The sequence below is a fragment of the Callithrix jacchus genome, chromosome 12, assembly GCF_049354715.1.
Source record: "Callithrix jacchus isolate 240 chromosome 12, calJac240_pri, whole genome shotgun sequence".
NCBI classification, from domain to species: domain Eukaryota; kingdom Metazoa; phylum Chordata; class Mammalia; order Primates; family Cebidae; genus Callithrix; species Callithrix jacchus.
In genome coordinates, this window is record NC_133513.1 from 107,886,554 (window position 1) to 107,900,733 (window position 14,180).

The following is a 14,180-nucleotide window of genomic DNA, read 5'->3' on the forward strand; positions in this document are numbered from 1 at the left end:
CTGAATTCAAGAGCACAATACAGTCAATTAAGCAGTGAGCCCAGGAAGCCATGGATCTCCACATGCCCCAGGAAAAATCAATATTTTAAAATTTCTATTTAAAATACAAGGGCACAACAAGCTCTTGCCTGTACGGAAAGGCCATGGACTCCAATTCCCACAAGCCATTGCGACCCTCTCGTTCAGCGCAGCTTGCGGTATGAGAAAGAGGGGCCTGTTCGGCGCATTCTTGTTGCATCATCAGCGTGCGCCACCGCGATAAATTAGGTCTGGGCTACAAACGTATGGCCGCTTCTGAGGTGCCGGCGGTGGTGTCTTCGTCGTCTTTGAAAACAGACACATCCCCTGTTCTTGAAACTGCAGGAAGGGTCGCAGCAATGGCTGCGACCCCGCCAGCAACGGCTGCAGCTGCCGCTGTTGCGGCCGCGGCCAGAACAGGATCCGAAGCCAGGGTCTCCAAGGCCGCTTTGGCTACAAAGCTGCTGTCTCTGAGCGGCGTGTTCGCGGTACACAAGCCCAAAGGGCCCACTTCAGCCGAGCTGCTGAATCGGTTGAAGGAGAAGCTGCTGGCAGGTACTGCAGCCCGGGTGGGACCAGGCTGAGGCGGTCGCCGCGAGAGGGGAAGTACACTAGGCTTTTTGCGACGCTCATGACTCAAGAGACAAAAGGAAGGGAAAGGGAGAATGACCATTGAATTAGCTCTGGACAGAAACCTCGGGCGTCTCGGGCTTGGACTTAAGGTGGCACGAACACTTGTAGCCTACATGGCAGTTGTAGTTCTCAACAGGAGGAAAACAAACATCAATAAAACCCTTCCCTTGGGCGTGCAGACCTGTTTTCTGTAATCTGATCCTTCAGGAGGCTTTTGTTGGGTTCATGTGGATGAACCCCAAAAGGATGCACTGGCTCTGCATTCTTCAAAATACATGGGAAATGCATATACACTTCGTTAACCAAGACCTAACATAGTGGTTTTTCACATTTTAGTGGGCGTAACAATTACTTAGAATCTCTTGTACAAATACAGATTCCGAATCCCTGCCCTCTCAGAGACTGTGATTCGGAGAGTTCGGGGTATTTTTGGGAAAACGCAATTCTAAACAGTTACTCCAGGTGATTGTAGTGTAAGTAGCTTATGGGCCACATTTAAGGAACACTCAATATAACTTGGTCACTAAGCTGAGTGTTCTTTTTATTGATTCGTTTATTCGTGTACGCTGGGAAATTATTAGAAAAGCCCAAAGAATAACCCCGTTCATCAGCTCCATAGATCTTTTAACACATAAAGCATCATTGGATATCCACATAAGCCAGGTCTGTGCTAGCCTATAGAGACTTGAAGATGAAAGAGACTGTCTCTTAGATTCGCCGAGCTTATAGCCTACTAATTTCTGCACGGTGTGGTGGTAAAACTAGTTAGCTAGGTTATTCAAGGCCCTCCAGAATTTAGCCCTATTCTGTCTTGCCGTTAAACAAGTACAGAGACTTTCTCACATTGTTTAGTGTCCCATGGAAAACTTACACTTAAAATGCAAAAACAAATTACTCTCATGGGAATTATAACTGACAGTACAGATTTAAATGTTTTTGGGCAAATAAGTACACTCCTGCAGATGTTTAATTCCAGTGTCACGACTACTCATTCTTTTGTTAAAGTTTACTTTTTTGCCTGAAAGGAGGGGGTCACACAGAGGATGTCAGAGTGAGGAATTGCATCAAGGATATATATTGTGGTGTCATCATAGGTTTTTTTTTTTTACGCTTTCTTTTATAGAACTGCTCCTTTCCTGATTTGTTAGCAAAACTGGGTTGTTGCTTTTTTTTAATCCTTAAGGTAATGATTACCATTCTTTCAGACAAGTTTCTGACAATGCCATATTCTGGCCTTCTGGTTAATCTGCCTCTAAGAACTGAAGTTCCTTGTGGAATCTTGGTTAGCATGATTGTTTCAAGGCTGTTGCTAGGCTAGAACTTTCAGCTAGAGACGTTCTCATGATCCTTGATTTCTGTATTGCTTGTGTGTGATTGACGTATTCTTTATGTTAGCTAGGTTAGGGCTTCCCAAATGCCATTTTAACTGGCTGTCAGAATTACTTGGGAAGGTTCTTAGATACCTACATTCTAATGTGTTTAACACCCACAGACAGTAGTTGTGGCCTCTGATACCATTCCTTGTCTTTCCTTACATTGATTCCTGTTATATATACTACAATCCCTGTTCTTTGTTTGAATCCTTCAAAGCCCTAAGTGTACCACAATTTTATAGCTAGAAAATATTTTAATAAATATTTACACACAAATACTTAGTTCAGTGGGGTGAACTAAATTCCTCACTTTATAGAGGCAGTATGTCTGCATGTTAGAAGGAGACATATTTGGGCACAAAGGGAAGATAGTACATTTATGGGGCTTTCTTACTCGAAGGAGAGAAATTGAAAATACAAAGAGTTCCCCAGAAGGTTTCTGTTAATTTATGGGTGAGAGATCCCTAATGGGTTGCAAGTGACAGGTCAAGGGTTTGAAACCTAGGTCTGGCCTTAGAAGTTTATGTCAATGCAGACAGCCATACCCATTTAAGTATGGTAAGGCCATAATTAGAGAATGATGTCAGGGTGTTCCAGAGACCATGGTTGTGACTCACTAGAGTGGTAATTTTGCTGGGAGGCCAAGCCACCCAATATAACCTTTTGGCCATTTAAACTGGCTTCTGCATTTCCACTGTTGCTTTGCTTTCCCCTCTTCCCTTTTCTGTCTACTCGTTTCGTTTTCTTTATTTTCTTTCTGCTCGGTGTCAGTGGTGATAATGAAGGTTTGATGGGTTTGGGGGCAGGTATAGATCAATATAGCTCTTCCTGCTTTTCTCTTCTTTCTCACCTGAAGTCTAATAGCCAGTACTCTCTCAATATGTTGTATGCCATTATCAAAACGACTTACATTTATCTAGAAGAAGCAGTGACTCTGTACCCCCAAAGTGCTTTTAAATAACACTATTTTGCTTTATCTTTTTTTTTGAGACAGGATCTCGCTCTGTTGCCTAGGTTAGAATACAGTGGCACAGTCCTGACTTAACTGTAACCTCTGCCTCCCAAGCTCAAGCAGTCCTCTCACCTAACCCTCCCAAGTATATAGGACTATAGGTGCACACCACCATGCCCAGATAATTTTTAAATTTTTATTTTGGGTAGATACGGGGTTTCCCTGTGTTCCCAGGCTAATCTTGAACTTCTGGTTTCAGGTGATCCTCCTGTCTCAGCCTCCCAAAGTGCTGGGATTACAGGCATGAGCCACTGTGCCCGGCTCACTTTATATTTACAACAGGAATATGAGATATGCCTGGCTGGCATCCTCTTTTTAAAATCTAAATGCTTGGCTCACCCGAGGTTAGGAGTTCGAGATCAGCCTGGCCAACATGGTGAAACTCCGTCTCTACTAGAAACACAAAAATAGCCAGACGTGGTGGTAGGCACCTGTAATTCCAACTACTTGGAAGGTGGAGGCAGGAGAATCACTTGAACCCAGGAGACAGAGGTTGCAGTGAGCTGAGATCACGCCCCTGCACTCCAGCCTGGGTGACAGAGTAAGACTTCGTCTCAAAAAAAAGAAAGGAAAAAAAAATCTGAATGCTTAGGAAGTTAAGGTGCAACTTAATCTTACCTGCTTTCCACATAATGTTGTGTTGAGATTCACTTCTTTAATGATTTGCAAGTTTTGATTAGGAGAGGGAGACCAAGAATACAGGAAGTTTGGGAATTTGGTGTATTTAGAAGTAGCCCTGCATGGGTTATACTCCCATGTTAGGTAGCTGGAGATACCAGCGAAGACCATGGAACAGATTTAGAAATGAAAATTGAAATTTCTTTTTATTTTTTGAGACAGAGTCTCGCTCTGTTACCCAGGCAGGAGTGTAGTGGCATGATCTTGGCTCACCACAATTTTGGCCTCCCAGGTTCATGTGATTCTCCTGTCTCAGCCTCCTGAGTAGCTGAGATTACAGGCACGTGCCATTATACCTGACTAATTTTTGTATTTTTAGTAGAGATGGGGTTTCACTATATTGGTCAGGCTGGTCTCAAACTCTTGACCTTGTGATCTGCCCGCCTTGGCTTCCCAAAGTGCTGGGATTACAGGTGTGAGCCACTGCACCCAGCCAAACTGAGGACTTTTAAAAGTATCTTTCTATATCAAGATTAACTTTTTTTCATGAATCTCTTAGCAGCCCACCACTACCAAGAATTTACTAGATTTTTGTGAGTTAGCCTGGATATTTACCCACCTTTTAAATATGCTGTTTTTTTTTTTTTCTTAGAGAATTAATTCTAGTATGTAGATAGCTAACTTTAGAATACTGTTTCTTTATAATTTAGGGAATGTCCATTTTAAAATCTTTTCTTTGTTAGTAATGAGGTCATAGTCTCTTAACATGTAAAGTTTGTACAGTACTTTTTATTGCCTTTATTGAAATGGCAATAAAATGTTTTGAAAACGCCATCTCCTCTTCCTCCCAAGTTTATGAAGATCCTACTTCATTCGTCTTGGTAATCACCTTCCTTTTCATCCCCATTACTCTTGTAGAAGCTGGAATGCCTTCTCCAGAATGGAGCAAGAGGAAAAAGCAGACTTTGAAAATTGGGCATGGAGGGACTCTAGACAGCGCAGCCCGAGGAGTTCTGGGTAAGAGATAAGTAAGAAAGTTAAATGTCCACTGTCTCTTAATATTAGAAAGAAACACTGGTTGAGAACAGATGAGATTGACTAAAGCCTTCTATTTTTTGGTCTATTTTGGAATGCTTCAGATCTACTGGATATATATAGTGCCATCTTCTAAAGAAGCCCTTAAATGGTACAAGGTCTTAAAGGCTGTTAGAAATAGCTACTTTTATGTGTGGACGGGACTTTGAAAAGGTTTGTATCTGTGCAGAAAAGAGTTAACATAGCAGACCTGAAATTGCTATCTTTAGAAAGCCCTACTTATATACCTTTCCCTTGGCTGGTGTCTGGGAACTTGGAATTTGGGAGTGTTCCCACCCATCACTGTCTGATAAGACTGGTTGGCTGTGCCTCAGGTGTTTCTGAGATTACCAGCTTTCCTTCTAGAAATCTGGAATTTTGTCCCACTGCTAAGACAGAGAGGGTACCTGAGTGATTATCCTCTCAAGTCCCCAATAAAAACGTTGGGCACTGAGTTTCTAATGAGCTTCCCTGAGCAAAACACTGCACAGGTGTTACTGCTTTTTTTATTATTGGAAAAAGCAGCATGCTGGAGTGTCCCCTCATAGGAGGGAGAGAGAATAAGGAAGCTTGTGCCCAGATTGCTCTATGTCTTTTCCTCTTGTGGTTCAGCTGAGTATTCTTACTACATCACTGGAATCAATCTGAGATATAAATCAATCTTTGAATGTGGGCTGGTCTAGGGGACAAGGTATAAGGTTCTGTTTATCTGCTTATCTCTAGTCTAATCCCTGAGATAACTCTCTTGAGAAAGGGAAGCTTATAGTTCTTGAGAGGAAGTCATTTTCTGCTGGAGATGTATTAGCTGACCATTTTATTGCTTGTGAAGGAAAATTGGTAGAATTGATCAAAGGAAAAAATGTCTTTTATCCTTTTTAATTCCATCTTTTTTTTTTTGCACCTGGTAGAGACTCTAAAGTCCAACGTAATGGACTGCTAAAGTGTTTAGACACAGGCTAGGATATATTTTACTCTGTAACTGCATCCTTAGTCACAGAACTACCTACATACATTGGGATGCCTCTCAATGCCCACTTCCCCACATATGAGAAACAAACTTTTATGGAACAATACTTACCTTTTTACATGCTCTGGTATTTTATATTTTATTCGGTTTCATTTAGAGCAAAAATTAGGTACAAACAAGAGCAAACCTTGATCTAAGCTATCCAAAGTAAATGAGTGCTTATTTAAAAGAAAAGGATAGGATCCAAGATGCCTGATCGATAACAGCTCAGGATTGCAGCTCTCAGTCAAAGCACAGAAAACTAGAGGACGCCACACTTTCAGACAAATTCTGGTTGCTCACGGAGCAGAAGATCCCCAGTGGAGGAACCACACGGGCTGCCAGCGCGACTCTTGTGGCCGGCGCAGTGGTTTCGCTAGCACCTCAGCATGGCAGCTCTCGGAGCAGAGTAAACAGGGCTGGCTCCCCTTCTGACCAAGGCTTGGAGGACCCACATGGGTCGCCAGCGCGACTCTTGTGGCTGGCGCAGCAGTTTCGCCGGCACCTCGGAGCGGCAGCTCTCGGAGCAGAGTAAACAGGGCCGGCTCCCCTTCTGACCGAGGTTTGGAGGACCCACACGGGTCCCCAGCACGACTCCTGAGACCGGCGCAGCGGCTGGGATGGCACCTCAGTGCGGCAGCTCTCGGCACAGAGTAAACGAGAATGGTTCCCCTTCTGACCGAGGTTTGGAGCCTGGGGAAGGCAGAGTCACAAGAAGGAAGCCAGAAAGGAGAATCCTGGGCAGAAAAGCACCATCAGTCTTAATGCCACCGTTCTGGCCCTGGGAACTAACAACTTGGACGTCCAATCAAGAGACCTAATCTAAAAGTTGGTAATTTCAAAGATGACAGGAGGATAAATTTACAATGATGGGAAGAAACCAGCGTAAAAAGGCTGAGAATACTCAAAAGCAGAACGCCTCTCCCTCTAAAGATGATCACAGTTCCACATCAACAATGGAACAAGGCTTGATGGAGAACGAGCGCATCCCAATGACAGAGTCACTCTTCAGGGAATGGATAATAAGAAACTTCTGTGAGTTAAAAGAACATGTTGTAGCCCAACGTAAAGAAACTTGGAACTTTGAAAAAAGGTTTGACGAAATCCTATTGAGAATAGACAACTTAGAGAGGAATATAAGTGAATTAATGGAACTGAAGAATACAATACAGGAACTCCGAGAAGTATGCACAGGTTTAAACACTCGAATTGTTCAAGCAGAAGAAAGGATAACAGAGGTCAAAGTCCAACTTAATGAAAGAAAACAAGAAGACAAGATTAGAGATAAAAGGATAAAAAGGAATGAGCAAAGTCTCCAAGAAATGTGGGACTATGTGAAAAGACCAAATATACGTTTGATAGGTGTACCTGAATATGACGGAGAGAATGAATCCAAGCTGGAAAATACCCTTCAGGATATTATTCAGGAACATTTTCCTGAACTAGCAAAGCAGGTCAATATTCAACCCCAGGTAATACAGAGAACACCATAAAGATATTCCTCAAGAAGAGCAACCCCAAGGCACATAATCGTTAGATTCACCAGGGTTGAAACGAAGGAGAAAATACTAAGGGCAGCCAGAGAGAAAGGTCAGGTTACACACAAAGGCAAGCCTATCAGACTTACAGCAGATCTCTCAGCAGAAACTCTACAAGCCAGAAGAGAGTGGGGGCCAATATTCAACATCCTCAAAGAACAGAACCTTCAGCCCAGAATTTCATATCCAGCCAAACTAAGCTTCACAACTGAAGGAAAAATAAAATCTTTTGTGAACAAGCAAGTACTCAGAGATTTTATTACTACCAGGCCTGCTTTACAAGAGCTTCTGAAAGAGGCATTACACACAGAAAGAAACAACCAGTATTAGCCTTACTAAAAATATACCAAAAAGTAAAGAGCACCAACATAAAGAAGAATTTTCATCAACGAATGGATCAAACAGCCAGTTAACATCAAATGGCAGTAACCCTAAATTTAAATCGACTAAATCCCCCAGTCAAAAGACACAGCCAAAACCTAACGGCATGTTACATCCAGACCTGTTTCACATGCAAGGATACACAAAAACTCAAAACAAAGGGATGGAGAAAGATTTACCAACCAAATGGAGAGCAAAAATAAATAAATAAAAAGCAGGAGTTGCAATTCTCGTAGTGGATAAAATAGATTTTAAAGCAACAAAGATATAGTGGTAAAAGGATCAATACGACAACAAGAGCTAACGATCCTAACACCCAGATACATAGAGACTTAGATTCAATGAGACAGAAGATTAATAAGGATATCAAGGACTCGAACTCAGATCCGGAACAAGTAAACTTAATAAATATTTATAGAGCTCTCCACTTCAAATATACATTCTTGTCAATACCACATCACAGCTACTCATAGGTTTAAACGAAACATTGATTGGCCATTATTAATACCCTTTTTTTTTTTTTCAGAATAAAGCAATATTTCTGTTCACCCTCCCTCTCTCTCTTCCTCTTTCTTTCTCTCCTTTACTCATTTTTTTTTCCTTCTCTCAAGAAAAGAAATCAACTTGCAAACCTCTAGATCCAGGTCGGCAATGTCTCTCTCATTGCTTGAATTCCTTCCTTCCCTTCCCTCCCTCCCTCCCTCCCTTCCTTCTTTCCTTCATCCCTTCCTCCTTCCCTCCCTTCCTGCCTTCCTCCCTTCCTCCTTCCCTCCCAAAAAAAAATAATAATAAAAATAAGATAAAATAAATGATAAAATTGGTCAAGAAAATGGTATGCTTCAAGAACATTAGAAACTGTATATGATTTTGTATTTTCTAAAATTATAGGTTTAATTTATGTTAGCAAAAATATTTTTTCTTGAGGTTAGAATAGAACAAATAGTTCAAGACCAACCTGGTCAACATAGTGAAACCCCATCTCTACTAAAAATACAAAAATTAGCCAGGTGTGGTTGTGCGTGCCTGTAACGCCAGCTACTCAGGAGGCTGAGGTAGGAGAATCGCCGGAACCTGGGAGGCAGAGAGGTTGCAGTGAGCCGAGGTCACACCATTGCACTCCAGCCTGAGCGACAAGAACAAAACTTCATCTCAAAAAATAAATACAATACAGTACAGTACAGTACAATAGAAAAAATCCGGCTGGGCACAGTGACTCATGCCTGTAATCCCAGTACTTTGGGAGGCTGAGGTGGGTAGACTCTTGAGCCCAGGAGTCCAAGACCAGCTTAGGCAACATGGTGAAACCCCATCTCTATAAAAAATTTTAAAATTAGCTGGGTGTGGTGGCATATATCTATAGTCCCAGCTACTTGGGAGGCTGAGGTGGGAGGATCGCTGGAGCCTGGGAAGTTGAGGCTGCAGCGATCTGTGACTGCACCACTGCACTCCAAAAAACAAACAAGCAAAACAAAACAAAAACCCCAGCTAATGATAACAAGAATTTATTGAGTACTTACTGTACATAAGATCTTCAGTTTTGGGCATTCATAAGTTATATAGTTTAATTCTCATTATAACCTATAAGAGGTTATTATTATCTTCATTTTACAGAAGAAGAAATGAAGACCCTGAGAGATAAAGTAACATGTTCACTGTTGTAGAATTAGCAGCAGAGTGAGGATTTGAGCCCAGATCTGCTCGGTTCCAAAGCATCTGCCTCTGTGGATGGTAGATACCTGGTGCTCCTGCTTTTGTTCCTCATCGGCCCCTGTGGTTGGTAGATAGCTGGCACTCCTGCTTTTGTTCTTCATGCCCTGTGCTCTTGGCAGAAATTAGGGCTTCATGATTCTTACCAGTGTAGAACTTCAATATGTACCAGTGATTAGAATTGGTCCTTGAGTTGAAGCCTATGCTTCTAACCACTTTGCTTTACTGTTTTCCAGGCATAGCACCACAAATACAAGAAAAGATAGGATAAGATCTGTTGCTTGTTTATGAATAGATCAATTCTGTTAATTTCTAGTGGTGTTTCTTCATTGGCATGCAGGAAATTGTAATGTTCAGGGCAGTGAATGAAATAGTTTATTTTTTACCCTGAACCTATGGCAAGCTTGTCCAGTCTTTGGCCTGTGGGCTGCATGTGGCCCAGGACAGCTTTTAGTGCAGCCCAACACAAATTCATAAACTTTCTTAAAACATCGTGAGATTTTTTTGTGTGTGATTTCTTTTTTGAAGCTCATCAGCCATCGTTAGTGTATTACATGTATGGCCCAAGACAATTCTTCTTTCATTGTGGCCCAGGAAAACCAAAAGATTGGACACCCTTGGCTGAAGGGATCTTGTTGAAGCTTCCATTTTAGTATTATGAAGGGGCTGAAATTTGTATGTAAATTAAGGTTGGAGGTTTAATTTTATATTTGATCTCACAGTGACTTTTATGATGATATAACATGTTCATGTGTCAGATGTATTAATTTTTCTTCCAATACATGTGATTTCCAAGGAGAGATAAAGTTTAAAAAAATTATAGATGTTGGCCAGGCATGGTGGCTAATGCCTGTAATCCCAGCGCTTTGGGAGGCCAACGTGGTCAGATCAGCTGAGGTCAGGAGTTCAAGACCAGCCTGGCCAACATAGTGAAACTCCATCTCTATTAAAAAAAAATTATAGGTGTTCAGTCACAGAGTAAGGGATGTTTGTTGTCCAGGTTAGCAGTTCTGGAAACTTATGAGAAGTTGATTTTTGATTGTGTGGTAAAATAAACACTAGACTCTAATCATATTTGGGTTTGTATACCGGCTACTGGCTTCTTCAATTACTAACTATACACATCCTAAGAAAATTCCGTAACCTCGCTGAATGCTTTTTCATCTTTTAAAAGAGGATAATATCTACCAAAATTGAGTCAAAAGGTTTTTTTTGAGATGCAGTCACTCTGTGGCCCAGGCTGGAGTGCAGTGGCGCAATCTCGGCTCACTGCAACGTCTGCTTCCCGGGTTTAAACGATTCTCCTGCCTCAGCCTTACAAGTAGCTGGGATTACAGGCATGCATCATGATGCCTGGCTAATTTTTGTAATTTTACTAGAGACAGGGTTTCACCATGTTGGTCAGGCTGGTCTTGAACTCTTGACCTCATGACCTGTCCATCTAGGCCTACCAAAGTGCTGGGATTACAGGTGTGAGCCACTGTGCTTGGCCAGGTCAAAAGGTTTTTAAAAATATCTTAAAAAATACCTATAGTATATAGATATATACTTTATCCTGTAATGTACTGTATACAGGTCTTTTTTATTTTTATTTATTTATTTTTTTGACATGGAGTCTTGCTCTGTCACCCAGGCTGGACTGCAGTGGTGTGATCTTGGCTCACTGCAACCTCCACCTCCTGAATTCAAGTGACTCTCCTGCCTCAGCCTCCTGAGTAGCTGGGATTATAGGTGACTGTCACAACACCTGGCTAATTTTCATATGTTTAGTAGAGTCGGGATTTCACCATGTTAGCCCGGGTGGTCTTGAACCCCTGATCTCAAGTGATCTGCCTGCCTTGGCCTCCCAAAGTGCGGGCATTACAGCTGTGAGCCAACATGCCCAGCCAAAGGTTCTTTTTAAAAAATAAATAATAAAATCGGACCTGTGTGAAAAAAAATATACTTTTACTTTCAACATTTTAGACCGTTTTTGCTATTTTTTTTTTTGCAATATTAGTGGTGCAGAGTAAGAATTTAGCTGACAATTTAAGATTATAACCTGAAATTCAGGTTTATAATTCTATAGCATAATTGCTAGAGGGTTCACAGTTTTCTCAGAAATACTGTGGTAGGCAAAATAATCACCTGCTGAAAGTGTCCATGTCCTAATTTCCATAACTCATGAATATGTTAGGTTACGTCATAAAGAGCATTAGGGTTGTAGATGGAATTGATGTTGCTAATCAGCTGACTTTAAGATAGATTATCCTGAAATTTCCAAGTGGACCCAATGTAATCATAAGATTCTTTAAAAGTGGAAGAGGAGGAAGAGAGAGTGAGATATGTCAATGAAAGCAGAGGTTGGAGGGATGTGATTGCTGGCTTTGAAGAGTGAAGGGGAATCACAAGCCAAAGAATGGGAGCAGCCTCTAAAAGCTGAGAGGCAAAAAAAAAAAAATGTTCCCTAGGAAGGCAGTAGTGAAGGATTCTCCCCTGGCGCCTCTAGAGAAGAACATAGCCAAGCCAACCCCTTGATTTTAAGCCTAGTTAAACCCGTTTCAGACTTCTTACCTCCACAACTGTATAATAAAAAGTTTGTATTGTTTTAAGCCCCAACTGGTAATTCGTTACAATAGCAATAGGAAAGGAATATACCTATTGATCATAAATCACCTAAAATGTAAATAAAATTTCTATATACCATTTAAAATTTTTTGAACTTTAGAGGTTTTAGAAACAGTGAGAAAATTTAGAAAGTACAAGAAAGTTGAAAATAAAAAATGACCATTTTCCACCTTTTATCAATAGTCAGTTAACATTTTTGCCATATTTCTTTGTAACTTTGTGTCTATGCAGATTTTTTTTTTTTTTTTTTTGAGACGGAGTTTTGCTCTTGTTGCCCAGGCTGGAGTTGAATGGCACAATCTTAGCTCACCACAACCTCCGCCTCCTGGGTTCAAGCGATTCTCCTGCCCTCAGCCTCCCGAGTAGCTGGATTACAGGCATGCACCACCATGTTCGGCTAATTTTTGTATTGTTAGTAGAGATGGGGTTTCTCCATGTTGGTCAGGCTGGTCTTCAACTCCTAAATTTGGGTGATCCGCCTGCCTCTGCCTCTCAAAGTGCTGAGATTACAGGTGTGAGCCACCACACCTGGCCTGTCTATGCAGATTATTTTTTAAGTTGAGCTCTACTTCACTGTATGTACTTATATATCCATTTTTTTAACTTAACATTGTGACATAAACATTGTTCATGTTGATAGACTCTTTGTAAACCTTATTTTTAATGGCTATAAAATGTTCTATCATATGGCTAAAATACAATTTATTAACCATTGCCCTGTTTGAGGTCACTGCGGCTATTACCAGAGTTTCGTCAGAACTGATTTTGTGAGGGATATCTTTATAGATATAACTTTTTGTTTGTTTAGTTTTTAGTTTTTATTTTTTACCCACACATCTGTATCAGCCAGGTGTTTTGGATTCTTAAAATAGATTCCTACAACTGGAAAGGTACAGGTCTTGTAAGATGACCCTACAGGGCATTAATTGAATTAAATAGCAGTAGAAACTTCCCCTTGCAGAAAGCTGGAAATACATGTATATAATCCATGCCTGTCCTAGAGGGACTCTCCTCATAAACAAATTCTATCTTTTTGATTTGAGAATAGGATACTGGATGTTGGATTAAGTTTGGAGATACTGAATTGTTTTTGTGTGTGTGTGTGTGTGTGTGTGTGTGTGTGTGTGTGTGTTTTTAACAGAAAACATTTGTGCAAGCACAGAAAATTTGGGAGATAGAGTAGTAATTGTGAGGCTGTGTATGGAAAACCCTGTTATTCATCCATTCTCTAAATTCTCCACATCTTTTCAAACATGGTGCCTTTGCTCATACTTTTCTTTTGTAAGCTGCTCATCTCTCTCAGTGCCTTTCGTTGTAGAAGTCCTACTGACCTTTCCAGGTTCAGCTGAAATGCCATTTCCTGCCTTTGAAGCTTGCCTGCTTGCTCTTCTATACTGCTAATATAAAACTTCATTTTGTCCTCTTAGTTTTTGTTGATATCTGTCTCCCTATTAGATTGTTAAATCACAGCTGAAGCCAGGTCTTACTTATTTCTGTACCTGCACAATAAGTACTGAATACAATTTTGAATGATTGAAGGGAAAAATGCTAAATAAAAATTCTGTCTAGGGAACTAACCTGTGAATGAAAATCTGCTGGTTGGCCAGGTCCCAACACTGGATAATTTTTCTGTATGCCACCACCATATTAGTCTTTCTAAAATTCTGCTTTCACTAATCACCTAACTGTAGTGGCACTTGGTTATTCTTAGGTATAAAATGAGAGGATTAAGCTGGGTAACTGTAAGATGCCTTCTTTTAAATTTTATCCTTCTGGGTCACTAAACTAGCTCAGAAACCATCATGAGTTCAGTATTTCAACCATGTTAAAGTCAAACATCTCAGCCTGCTTCTAAGACATACTATGCTTGGTCTATAAACCCACTGTTCTCATCTTTGTATCTGAGAGTTTGTGCAATTTATTTCTTTTTTAGAACATGCTTCTCTTCTCTGTTGTGTTCCTATACATCCTTCAGAGGCCTAACACAAACTCTGAAATGCTCAAATGAAGCATTCTCTGCCTCTTTAGCCATTTAGAATGCTCCCACCTTTGCCCTGCTATGGCAGCTGTTCGATCTCTGTTCATTTTGACACTTAATCATATACTATCATATTGTAATTTAGGGTTGTTCACTCATTAGGCAACATTTCTTGAGCACTGTGATTTCTGTTTTCTGTATTTTATTTTCCCAATGAGATTATAAGCTTTTTCAA

At 40.8% G+C, this 14,180-nt stretch overlaps 1 protein-coding gene across 7 annotated transcripts in view; it reads left to right on the forward strand.

The window, feature by feature from the left end:
• Window positions 1–257: 257 nt before the first annotated feature.
• Window positions 258–14,180, forward strand: part of TRUB1 (TruB pseudouridine synthase family member 1) — a 66,333-nt gene continuing 52,410 nt past the window's right edge. For all 7 annotated transcript variants that reach the window (XR_013525127.1, XR_004732173.3, XR_013525128.1 and 4 more), the window contains exons 1-2: window positions 258–573; window positions 4,573–4,671. Coding sequence is in view for 2 of the 7 variants with exons in the window: in XM_035269195.3 (XP_035125086.1) it covers window positions 285–573; window positions 4,573–4,671 (388 nt within the window). In the remaining 5 variants the exon portion in view is untranslated. The remainder of the gene's footprint in view (window positions 574–4,572; window positions 4,672–14,180) is intronic.